The sequence below is a fragment of the Orycteropus afer genome, unplaced genomic scaffold, assembly GCF_000298275.1.
Source record: "Orycteropus afer afer isolate SDZICR_OR568_19922 unplaced genomic scaffold, OryAfe1.0 scaffold00066, whole genome shotgun sequence".
NCBI lineage: Eukaryota > Metazoa > Chordata > Mammalia > Tubulidentata > Orycteropodidae > Orycteropus > Orycteropus afer.
This window is the reverse complement of record NW_006921653.1, coordinates 3287198-3300854: the sequence shown is the minus strand read 5'-3', so window position 1 is coordinate 3300854 and position 13657 is coordinate 3287198. Positions and strand designations below refer to the sequence as shown.

Genomic DNA, 13657 nt, shown 5'->3' with positions numbered 1-13657 from the left:
ATAAACTAGAGTCTGTTTTTTTTTTTTAACTAATAAAATTTGGCTACATAAAGTGATGGGGATGGGGGAATTTTTTTTTCTCTTTACCAGAATGTGATTTTTTTTTTTTTTTTAACTTGTTTTTTGTATGCCAGGTAGGAGGAATGTTTGATACGGTACAAAGAAGTACCCAGTGGACAACAGACTGGGCCCTCCTACTCCTTCAAATAATTACTTCAGGAACTGTTGACATACATACTAACAAGTAGGTTTTTAACATTTCAAATTCATTTCCTGCATGTGTGCATAGTAAAAACTTTGACGTGTTGTTGTTGTTAGATGCCATTGAATTGGTTCCAATTCATAGCAACCTCATGTGACAGAACTGCCCCATAGGGTTTCCTAGGCTGTAATCTTGATGGGAGCAGAGTAGTAGGTCTCCCTCCCATGGAGCTGCTGGGTGAGTTGGAACCTCCAACTTTTCTCTTAGCAGCCGAGAGCTTAACTGTAGCACCACCAGGGCTCCTTAAACTTTGCTATCTGGCTGCTAATTCTGCCACATCTTGTTTTCTTAGATAACATTACAAATTCTGTGCCTTGAATAAACATACTTAGTTAATTAAGTATATCTTGGTTTTGCTTTAAGATGAAAACAATTATTTTCTTTCACCTTAGTGAATTATTCACAACAGTTCTTGACATGCTGGGTGTTTTAATCAATGGAACATTAGCCTCTGACCTGTCAAGTGCATCCCCAGGGGGATCTGAAGAGAACAAACGTGCATACATGAATTTAGTAAAGAAACTGAAAGTAAGTGTGTGATCGTTTGTCTTATGAATGCAAACTGTTTATAGATTTGTTACAGTATTTTTATTCTAAGTTACTACTCATTAAATTAAATGTTATTTATTGCATCTGACTTAATTTAATTTTTTTTCACTCTCAGATTACCAAAAAAAACACCAAAACCCACCATTATTGAGTAGAATCTGACTCATAGCGACCCCCATTGGGTTTCTAAGGCAGTAAATCTTTATGGAAGTAGATTGCCCCATCTTCCTTCCATGAATCGGCTTTGGGTTTGTACTTCCAGCCTTCTGGCTAGCAGTTAGATGCCTAAGGCATTGCACCACCAGAGCTCCTTCTCAGATTACCATTATCCCAAAGTTATAAGCATGCAGTCTTCAAGAATTTTTAAAAATAAGTTCATTTACAACATATTTCATTTTTTAAAGAACTTTCGAAATCCATGATCAAATACATAAGCAAAATGTCAACATTGGATTTAGGCGGAAACTATGCTTGGACTGGCATGTGTAGTTGAAAGCCATTTTCATTGATCTTTCTAAATCTAATTCATTTGATTAAGCACTAACAGAACCTTGGAAATAAATGATAACCAAACAGCAGGAAAAGAAAATCAACATATCTGATTATTTTAACCGATATAATAACCAACAGTTACCTTGTAATGTGACCCTGGATGCAAGAAAGTGTTTCTTCCATGTTGTAGCTCCTGCCTTCTGATTGTGAACACTACCCTGGATTTTTGTCATTTCAGCACTATGAAGTTTGTTGTGTGTTCTATTTTCTACTTAAATAGAAGAAATGAAACATACTCTTCCCTCAAATTTCGAACTGCTTCTTAGACCATGATTAAGGTTAAGGAACATGCTAGCTATCAAAAAGGAAATGTCTCATAGGAGAACTTCCTTCTTAATAACTTTGGCCTTCATTGTAATTTCCATCCTACTTCTCTTTTTTTTTTTTTCTTTAGAAAGAGCTAGGAGACAAGCGGTCAGAAAGCATTGACAAAGTTCGACAGTTGCTACCTTTGCCGAAACAGACATGTGATGTCATCACTTGTGAGCCTATGGGTTCTTTGATTGATACAAAAGGAAACAAAATTGCTGGATTTGACTCTATAGATAAAAAACAGGCAAGAGTAAATGTTTTTCTTCTCATATAAAAATGCATCAGCTTATGAAAATCAACCTTTTATCTTCCTAAAATGTCTCAATTTTGTAGTTCCTTGATTTTTTGAAAGTTACTTTTATCATTTAAATGCAGTGGTAATTGTCATTATCATATAAATAGGGCAAATCTACATAGCTCTTCATTGAAAATTTTATCTGAATGTGCGTATGTTTATGAAGTATGCCAAGAATGCTAAGTAAAAATTTACTGTGAAGGAAAAATGAGAAAAAAGTGAAGACCAGTTCTACTTTTACTGCAGAATAAGAAGCAGAGTATATTAAAAATAAACAAAACCAAACCCACTGACATCAACTCAATCCTGACTCATAGGAACACCCATAGGGTTTCCTAGGTGGTAAATCTTTACGGAAGTAGATTGCCCCATCTTCCTTTCGCAGAACAGCTGGTGCATTTGAGCCTTCTGGTTAGCAGTCACATGCCTTAGGCACTGAACCACCAGAGCTCCTAGATTTAGATAAGACAATTTTATAATAAAGATCTTTGTGTAGAAAGCTATCCTCAGTAAAGCAATACCTTAAATGTGATGGTATTTGCTATTCTAATCAGTCAAATAATATATAATGAACTCTTGTTTCACGTGAGATATTAAGTAAGGTTCTATGAATTGTGAGAAGAGCGATCAGTTATCTTTCAGTGAATACTGACTAACCACAGACATTCTGCAGTCACAGATGAAAGGGGAGCTTCTACCCTCAAGCGGAAGTCATAGGCAATTAAAGTGTGATGAGATTTGTGTGTCATGACAGAGTATTGTGGAGACATATGAGAAGGAGAGATAGTCAAAGCAGAGTCTCCAGAAGAGTTGATATTTTGAAGGAAACGAGTAGCTAGGAGGTAGAGAAAAGCGTGGTACAGGCAAAAAAAAGAGTTTATGCAGAGACATCAGAGAACACAGCTCATAGGGAAATGCAATGCTGCAGTACCTCAGAATAGCCTGAGTACCTCATACCAGGGGCTTGTGGTGAGAGAAAAGCTAAAGTCACAGACAAATAGAGTTTACATTGCCTGTGGGCCTTCTAGTGGGGAGATAGCTGGACGCTATTAGGATCTGTGGTCGTGGACCCAAGAGAGAGCTACTCTCAGGGCAGATACTAGGAAAACAGTCAATTTACAGGTGGTGTTTGGCCTTGGTTTGGATGAAGGCACCCATAGAAGAGTGTGTGTAGATAAAATAGAAGGACATACATCTTCAGGAATACCTAAATAGTTATTTTCAGGACAATTTTAAAGAAAAATAGTTTCAAATCAGTATGCTAAGGAAAGTACCAAGAGACAAAAAAATTAAAGGAAATTTTAATTAATAAGAAATTTTTATTTTCGAAAACAGAATAACATTTCATCTTCTAGACTCTAGTTCTAGAATAGCTTGATTTGAAAGCTTTTTTATGTACCTGTTGCTACATGTTAATTCTATAATTATATTACTTAACCATTCAGAGACTGGCTTATTAAATACATAAAAGGTCTCTGTATTGAATCAAGTTTATACAGGTTTAGCTTGAAGTTAACATGAGCGCAGTTAGAGGACAACTGTATTTTGACCCTTATGCTTTTGTACTTTCTTAAATATAATAAATCGATTCCAGAGATTTATAATTGATTATAATTTAGTACTATAATATCAACTTTGCAGTGTTTGTAAGAACAATGATATATATATATATATATATATATTTCAACTCATATATATTAAAGTGTGTGTGTGTGTATACACTAAACACATAAACTAACTCCATAAAAATGCCATTTTATAGTAGAATATACAGATTTATCTAGTGTTATAGGAATCCCTGGGTGGTACAAATACTTAAGCGCTCAGCTACTAACCAAAAGGTTGGTAGCTTGAATTTGTCTAGAGATGCTTTGGAAGAAGGCCTTGGCAGTCTGCCTCAGAAAGCTCACAGACGTTGCAAACCCAGGGGAGCACAGTTGTACTCTGAAACATGAGTTTTTCATGAGTTGGAATCGACTCACTGGCAACTGGTAGTCTGGTGTTACAGCTTGAACATAGCATAATATGGAGTAAAGAATTACAGAATTGAACTTAAAATTCTTAATTCTCCCCACTCACTGCTCTACAGCAATCTAGTTGTATAACCCTGGGCATAATAGTTAACCTCTCTGCTATATGCCAAGGCCCACATCAGCTAAAATGTTCTCTGATTCCATGTCCTAATCAAACCTGGCCTATGAATCAGAAGATCTGAACATGTTATCATAGAGTATTATTTTACCTCAGGGTCTCCAGGTATCTACGAAGCAGAAGGTGTCCCCATGGGATTTGTTTGAGGGTCAGAAGAACCCAGCTCCTCTTTCCTGGGCCTGGTTTGGGACTGTCCGAGTAGACCGAAAGGTGATCAAGTATGAGGAGCAGCATCACCTCCTTTTGTATCATACACACCCCATGCCCAAGCCCCGAAGTTACTACCTCGAGCCACTGCCCCTGCCTCCCGAGGAGGAAGAGGAAGAGCCCACGTCTCCCATCTCTCAGGAACCAGAAAGGAAATCAGCTGAGCTGTCAGATCAGGGAAAAACCACAATGGATGAAGAGAAGAAAACAAAGGGAAGGAAGCGCAAGACGAAATCAAGCTCCAGGGTTGATGTAAGTACAGAAGTATAGAGAATTTTGACTCATGAGTATCTGTTGTGAGATTTGCTAGTTCCCACATCATATCCCCCAGAAGGATAGCTAAGAAGAGTATAAACTTTGTTAGATCAGGGATCCCAACAAGGCCCTGTTGTTAGTAACTGAATTGGGATACCAACAGTGACATGTCACTGAACACAGGACTGTAGCTGTTTTATTTTCCTTCTTCTACTTTTAATAATTCTATTTAATTTTGGCCTTTCATTGTGAATACTGTTTAGTCAAATAAGCTAAATGCCTCATAACTTTTTGGGTTTGTAACTTGAAATTTTTAGAGCCATAAAATCCCACTCTCTTATATATTTTTATTATTAGGCATGCCTGAAATACTTACAGCATGTTGGAGACTGGTTTCTGCAGTAAGTTAACGTAACAACTGTTTGTTCCTCCCTAGATAAAGCTCTAATACATCCAATAGGATGTTTCTGAGATAATATATTTGCCATATTTTCAGACTATGTAAAAGATGAACCTAATTTAAAATAGTTTAACTTCTTGCTTTACTAGTAGTAGTACTCCCTACGTGTAGCAACATTATCTTCAACAGGATCTATGAGATGGGAATTCAGAAATATTTTCATAGAACTTGATAATTAATTTTTAAAATATCTCTCCATTTAATTTCATTTTAAAAATGCTTGAGAGATGAATTTTGACCTTTCTTTCTACAAAATTCAAGGATATCCTTGCTGCAATGAGTAAGAACTACTCTTAAAGTCAGTGTTTAGACATTTGTAACAAATTATTGTTTGTTTTTTATTTTTTATCACAGTTTCTGTAAAAGTTTGCAGAGCAAATTAGTTTTCCATTCAACAATTTATGGGTTTTGTTTCGTGACATTGGTTTTAATCCCCTAATGTAACAGCACTCTTACCACTTATTTCCTGGGTTCCCCGTATCCATGCTTCCTTCTTTCCTGCTCTTTCTTGCCTTTTGAGCTTTGCTTTTGAGCACACACTTCCCTTTTGGTCCCATATGATTAATTATACTGAGAAGCACATTTCTCCCTTGTGTTATTATTCACTTTATAGGCTCTCTATTATTTGGCTGAAAGTTGAGCCACTGGGTGTGTTCAGTCAGTTCCAGGCTTGAAGGGTTCCTAAGGGCCACAGTCTTGGGGGTTCCACCAGTTTCTGTCAAACCAGTAGGTCTGGTCTTTTTTGTGATTTGGGATTTTGTTCTTTCTTTCCTCCCTCTCTGTCTAGAACTTTCTATTGTGATCCTGATCACAGTGGTCGATAGCGATAGTCAGGTACCATCCAGTTCTTCTGGTCTCAAAGGACTGGATGCTGTGGTTACCAAGGCCCATTAGTTCTTTGGACTGTTTCCTTGAGTGTTTGATTTTCTTCACTCTTTTTTGCTCAGGATGATGAGAGACCAATAGTTACACCTTAGATGGCTGCTTACAAGCTTTTAAGACCCAGTTGCTGCTCATCAAAGTAAGATGTAGGACATTGTCTTTGTGGACTGTGTTATACAATTGACCTAGGTGTTCCCCAAGAGTGTGGTCCTAAGTCCCTAAGCCCAGTGAGTCATTCCCTCAAGGTGTTTGGTGATGGCTAAGAAGTTTTGAGAACTTTGTCCCCTGTATGCTCTATAATATCTTTGGATGTATTTACAGCATGTATAAATACGTATGTAGAAATACCCTCTGCCAAACCTGTGTATACTCATGAGTATTCTCCCATTCATCACCTTCCCACATCTTTCAGCTTGCATGTCTACCTATATATCTACTCATAGATGTTGTTAATTATCACTATTGTAGGATTGTGTATGTATTAGTTTTTACCTTTGTTGTCTTTTACGCCTATGCACCTCCCTGTGATTTCCTTTGCCATTGGTCATGTTGTGCTACGTCTCCCTTTATTGTATATTGCCTTTCTTGTCTCCCACATTAATTCATGTGTACTCTCAAGTTAGTGATTTGCGTTCCCTTCCCCTCCTGCTGCTGGTAATAATCAAAGAATGTTTCTTTCTGTATGTAAACTTTTTCTTGACTTTTTATAATGGTGGTCTTGTACAATATTTGTCCTTTGATGATTGACTTACTTCACTCAGCGTAATGTCCTCCAGGATAATCCATGTTCTGAGGTGTTGCCTGGATTTTCCATTATTCTTAAATGTTGGGTAGTATTCCATTGTGAATATGTACCATAGTTTATCTATTCATCCGTTGATGGATACATAGATTGTTTACATCTTTTTGCTATTGTGAATAGTGCTGCGATGAATAGAGGTGTATTTCTGTTTGTGTCAGAGCTCTTACTTCTGTGGTATATATGTACCTAGTAGTGGGATTGCTGGATCATAGGGTATTTCTTTTTCCAACTTTTTAAGGGTGTGCCATACCATTTTCCACAGTGGTTGTAGCAATTTACAGTCCCACCAGCAGTGTAAGTGAGTTTCAATCTCTCCACACCCTCATCAGTGTTTGTTGCTTTCTATAATTTTAAACTTCACTGTTATTGTTGGGGTGAGATGATACCGCATTTTTGTTTTGGTAGGCATCTCTTTAATGTCTAATGATCAGAGGCACTTCTTCATGAGTTTGTTGGCCATATGTGTGTCTTCTTTGGTAAAGTTTCTGTTCATGTCCTTGGGCAAATTTCAATTGGATTGTTTGTCTTTTTGTTGTTGAGGTATTGAAACTGTAAGTTTTAGAGATTAGTTCTTTGTCAGAGTTGTCAAATTTTTTCCCCAGTCTGTAGGTTCTCTGTTTACTGTTTTGGAGAAATCTTTTGATGCACCTAAGTATTTAATTTTTAGGAGGTCCCAGTTGTCTAGGTTACCTTCTACTGTTTGTGAATTTTATTTATGTTTGGTAGTATTTTTATGCCATAAATTAGAGCTTCTAAGTTGCCCCTAAGAAGCTCTAGTGATGCAGTGGTAAAGGCATTGGATTGCTAACCAAAAAGTCAGTAGTTTCAACCTATTACATGCCCTGTGGAAGAAAGATGAGGCAGTCCACTTGTGTAAAGATTTACAACCTTGAGAACCCAGTGGGGTAACTGTAAGTCATAATTGACTTGATGACAATGAGTTTGGTCTCTGATCATTTAGATCTTTGATCTGTATTGAGTTAGTTTTTGTATATGGTATGATATATGAATCCTGTTTCATTTTTCTGCAAACATATATCCAATTTTGCCAGAACCATTTGTTAAAGAGACTACTTCTTTCCCATTTAATGGATCAGTTTTTTGTCCAAAATTGCTTACCCATATCAAAACCAAAACGTACCTTTTCCTAGCTGATAGATTGATGAATAATGTTATGTAGAAATGACCACCATCACTGTTGGATGCTACTTGAACTTCAGTGATCTCTCATTCAGTCTTTCTGCCATATTTATTTGTCTTGAAGGGATGCTCAGTAAGATCCAGATCAGCATTCCTGCAGTCTGGCATCAGAGTCACTCCATGTGCAAGGTTGTCTGCCCTTTACAGATGCAAAAGGCTTGAAGCCCATCTCATTTCCCATTGTTCCTCCTCCTCCCTTGCTATTCCTAAAGCTGCCTCTTCCCATTGAGATACATTCTTTGGTAAAATCACAAGGGCTCAGCTGCTAACCAAAAGGGTAGCAGTTCAAACCCACCCAGTGCTTCTGTGGGAAAAAGATCTGGTGATCTTCCTTCTTAATGGTTACAGCCAAGAAACCCTATGCAGCAATTTTATTCTGTCACATAGGTCATCATGAGTCACAAATTGACTTGATAGCAGTTAACATCATGTAGAGCTAGACTAGAGAAGAGATGATGGAGGGAGAATTGAGACATCTAGATATGATACTTGGAGACTTTTTAGCTGCTATAAGGAAGAAGAAGCAAGGGAGTCGGGCTTAGGGATGGTGTCATTTTTGGAAGTAAGATACCTGGTTCTAAAGTATCCTCAGGCCTTTCTGATTCTTACATAGACTTACGGTAGTCAGGAAGGTCTTCTAAGACTAAATGATCAAGAAACCTAGCAACTGATGATACTGATTCAGCTGTAGAGGTTGTTAAGTACTAGTATTATAAATGTGCTTTTAGTATTGTAGTAAGAAAGTTCAGAAGAGCTCTTTTTCTATCCCTCTACTCCTACCCCAGTCTAAGCACATTTTAAGTCAAGTAAAAGTTTTAATTCAAATGGATGTTTTGCAGAGAATGTATTGACCCTCTTGACTTCTGTCTTCCCCGTTATATATAGAAGGATTTGCATTACTTATTTATGTGGAATTAAGTAACTTTTTTCTTTTCAACTTTATATTGAAGGAATATCCGCAGAGCAGCATTTACCGAGTGCCTCCTAATTACTCACCCATTTCCTCCCAAATGATGCATCATCCGCAGTCCACTTTATGGGGTTACAACCTCATGGGCCAGCCCCAACAGCCTGGCTTTTTCCTTCAGAATCAATCTCTTACTCCAGGTATGTGTAAAGACAGTACCATATCTCTCTAAGATGAGGAAGAACTTGGGATTTTCTTTGCTTTGAACCTTGGAGATTTGAAGAACTTAATGATCAGTAGACATTTCTGTAATTCCCTCCACTCAAAAAAATTTATTTTCTTTCTTCCTCTAAAAGAAGATCTTTGTTACAAGTTTATTTAGTAAGTTTGAGTTTTCAGTGTTGGAAGGAAATTAGGAGCTATAAAGTTAATAATGTTTTTATGTTGTTAAATTTGTGTCCTTTTTAATGAGATGTAATTCTTATTAGTGCTTTAAATTATGAGACAGTATTTCACAGTCTCTTTCATTGTTTTCTTATGTGGTGAGTTTTAAATTGATTATATCATGAAGCATCTCAGAAATTTAGTTCAGCAAGTAAATTTAGGTATTAACAATGAAAGCACCATATGCAAAGTAAACGTTTATGCATTTAGTATTGCTTTGGTTCAAACCAAAGTAGATTTTATTTCCCAAATGGTTTTAATTCCCTAATGTAACAGCACTCTTACCACTTCCTTCCTGGGTTCCCTGTATCCATGCTTCCTTCTTTACTAAATAAAATCTCTCTTAATTGGAAATTAATTTAATTTTCTTTTTAAATGGAAGTTTGCCTATTTGAGCAAAATAGGTTATTATAAAATTTCAATCTACCTTACTTTAGAATGTGGCATCATAACAATTTTTTTCTTTATTACATCCTGTGCTTTGCTGTGATTCTTAATTGTAACTTTATATGGCATTTGGAAGCCTAGGGATATAGTGATGAAAATAATTTGATTCATGGATTATAGCAAAAAAGGATCCATATTTTGTCCTGTAAATTGTGGATGAGAGTCTGGGATTTCAAGTATCTATGTTCTAATCTGACTCTACCACTTTTACTGTGTAATCTTGGCCAGGTCTTAATTTCAGTGTGCCTCAGTTTGTTCATCTGTAAAACGGACATAACAATATCTACCCTCATTGAGGGGTTCATTCATTTCTTCAGCAAAATCTATTAAACTTTATGATGTGCCTGTTTTGGGTGCTGGGATATTGGAGTGACCAAAATGGACAAAAATCCCTCATTTTAACAGATGGAACAAGCCTGGATCATATATACACATATGTGTGTGTGTGTGTGTGTGTATTACTTAAAGTAAATAAAGGAAAATACAGCACTTAGAAGATGGCCTAATACTGTACATTTTCAATAGATGATATTGATATATTCTACCCTCAGGGCTTTTGCACATGCTGGTTCCTGTGTCTGCAGTGTTGTTCCCTCACATCTACAGGCCTCAATGCCCGACTGCCATGGAGTTTCTGGTCAAATACCTTTTGCTCAGTGAGACCTCCACTCACCACCTGTTGTAAACCACGTGCCTTCCCTGTACTTTCTATCTTCCCCTTCTTCCTGTTTCTCAGTAGCACTCAGAACTTACTTACAGATTGTATTTTTTTTTTTTTTTTTTGCCTATGCTAGAATGTAAGCTCTGTGAGGGGAGATTTTGTTTTGTTTTGTTTTCTGTTGTGTTCACTCCAGTATCCTCAGAACATGGAGCAAGTACTTAGAAAATATGTTGTGGAATGAATGAATGTAGACTAAAAGAACAAATAAGACTTAATGATAAATGTGAAAAATAATACACTGTTGTCCTCTCTTTTGACTTTCTACTTTAATTTGAAGGTTCTTGGACATTTTATAATGATTTCAAACTTTGCAGATGGTCAAGTGAAACACAATGATTATCTATAAATTGAAAACTCACTGTTTTGTAAAAAGCACCCACCATTTCCCCCCTAGAATACGCTCTCTAAAAGTTGTTTATAAGTTTGAGGAAATTGAAGAACTTTTAGATATTAGTTAAGTTTTAAGTATGATATGTAAAAAATATCATAAGGAAATTATATATGATGATGTTACATTAATGAATTCATAGATTTTCATAAAAACGAAGTTCTCTGGAGTTGCCAAAGAATACCTACAGTATGATTCATATTATATAGAGTTAAAATGCATCCTCCTCCCCTCTTTATAAATTATGCAACTCTTAACAGATTTTTGATATTTGCAGGGGATGGGACAAGTACGTTTTTATTATATAGGCTTGGAAAGTGAAGTTTCTGCATTTTGACAAAATAAGGAAGACCTGTTGCATTAGCATACTTAAAAAGCCTTTCTTTCTGGTTGCTTTTGTAGGTGGCTCCAGACTGGACCCTGCGGGTTCCTTTGTCCCCACAAACACCAAACAAGCACTGTCAAACATGCTGCAGCGGCGCTCAGGTGCCATGATGCAGCCACCTGCCCTCCATGCGATCACATCGCAGCAGCAGCTGATACAGATGAAGCTTCTGCAGCAGCAGCAGCAGCAGCAGCAGCAGCGGCTTCTCAGGCAAGCCCAGACTCCACCTTTCCAACAGGTTTGTCTAGATCCAGCAATGGAGTCCTCTGTTTTTTATTGCCTCCTCTAGCTGGGGATGAATTGGGGCATGTAGCATATTCTTGGTGTGTACATATCTATGTTTGCACATGTGAGTGCAGGTATGTCTTATACAGTTTATAAATACGCTTTCTTTGTGTACTTTACTGTTATTATTGACCAAATAAGAACACTAAATATCTTAGAATTACTAAAGCATGCTTAAAGCAAAAAGAAGAGGTAATGACTTTTTCATCAATTAAAAGTAGGCCTTTCACCTCCAGGTAACCCTCTCTGAGCACATATTCCCTATTATAAAAACTGCTATATTCTATACACCTTTTACCTCTACTTTCCTTTATTATTTTTTAGATTTATTGCTTTGAGATGGTATCACTTAAGCCCCTGATGTTTCTTAAGTTCTCTCCTACAGTGTTGTGCACAGACTTTATTTTTAGAGTCTACTTAATAAGATCTATAGCAGAGAGTGAAGAAATTACAAATAACAGGCAGTATATTGATACATTCAACTTAATTCTTGATTTATATTATTTCTATTTTTATACTGTATAATGCAGTTATTTTTAACTTTTTAGATGGCAGTGATTATGCTTAACAAAATAGCTGTGGAAATCTCACAAAAACTAGTAAGACTCATGAAAATCATGAATCTATATAAATACATTAATATTAAAAAGGAAATGTGGTTTGTGCCTACTTTTTCTAGTTTATTCATAGTTTTTTAAATATTTTTTAGTTTTTCTAACATGGGAATGCACTATTAATAAGGATAGTAGTAATAGCTAACACTAATAGAGCACTTACTATATGCCAAAGCAGTTCTAAGTACTTTCAGTTTACTTAAATCCCACAACTCCCTTATGAGGTAAGTACTTTTATGATCCTCAAATGGACTTAACCCAATCTACAGGTGTGTCCAGCTCTAAGAAAAACACAAAGCTTTGTAAATAACAAGAGACTTTAATGCCTTTTCACATATTCTTTGTATGATTATGTTCTAGGCATGGAGGCTATAGAATTTCTTGTACTTCTGCATTCAGGCCACAGAGTCATATTTAGGGGGTAGTGAGATGGTCATGCATTCTTGAAAACTGTGAATTTTTAAACTGAATTATAAGAAGGACAGGGGAGAGTAAACCAGTTGAGCTGCATGAGAATGCAAATGACAGTCACCATATGCTTCTCTGTCTTTCTCTGACTTCTAGCAAATGGTCTAACACCTTGGGTGTCAGGTAAGATGGGCCTGAGCTGCTGCTTACACATAGATTATGAGAACTTGATTAAAACATGTATTAAAAGTTCATTGATTTTCCTTAAATAGTATATTTGGAGCCATTTAAAACCTTAGTAGGATTTTAGTTTTTATTATTGTTGTTGTTGTTAGGTGCCGTCGAGTTGTCTCCAATTCATAGCGACCCTATGTACGGCAGAACGAAACACTGCCCAGTCCTGTGCCAGCTCCACAATCCTTGTTACATATTTATTGGAGTAAGCAAAAGTAGTAGTGCCATTGCTTCAAATCCTTCTTGAAATAAATTTTTTAAAAATTGCAAAGAGTTGAGAAACTTTCCTGAGAGAATGTATCAGCCACCTTTTAAAGTAATTAAGCCTAAGTTAAAATCTGCTTTCCCAGAAGTAAATTTATTTTTTTCATGTCTACTTTTTTGGCATGAAAAAAATAAATTTACGGCACATAACAACAACAACAAAACTTTTCTGGCAGAAGTGGTAATTTTCCATATTCATAGCCCTTCAAATAGTTAACTGCTAAATTCAGTTTTTAGTTACTGTAACTAGATCCTTCAATTGGGGAAAAGTCCACTGGGCATTTGCAGGTAAACATGCCTATCCTCAAATGGTTCACTTTCTGATACAAGCCATGCCAATTTCCTCTAAAGCAAGCTTGGGAAAAAAAAAAAAAAAGGAATTTACTAGAATAATCTACTTGTACTTAAAGATATCGTTGCATGTTAGGAGAAGGCAGCATTTATAACCTACAAAGTATAAGATCTCCATTACTCCACACTTTCAAACTGCTCATAATACTTCACTCTATTCTGTTATCCACCTATAGAAGAACTAATGGGAATTACCTGACCTTCATTCTTTTCCTTACTGATTCTTTCGTGCCAACTCTGTCGTTACTTGGAGTTTTGTTTGTTTGTTTTTTTTTTTTTTTT

General features: G+C 36.4%; 1 protein-coding gene across 1 annotated transcript in view; it reads left to right on the top strand.

Moving 5' to 3' along the window:
- Nucleotides 1–13657, top strand: part of MED12L (mediator complex subunit 12L) — a 518530-nt gene that overhangs the window by 477034 nt on the left and 27839 nt on the right. Inside the window, 6 exon segments of the mRNA XM_042780849.1 lie at nt 135–244; nt 655–790; nt 1758–1919; nt 4218–4580; nt 8878–9034; nt 11237–11457. Of these exon segments, the coding sequence (XP_042636783.1) occupies nt 135–244; nt 655–790; nt 1758–1919; nt 4218–4580; nt 8878–9034; nt 11237–11457 (1149 nt within the window).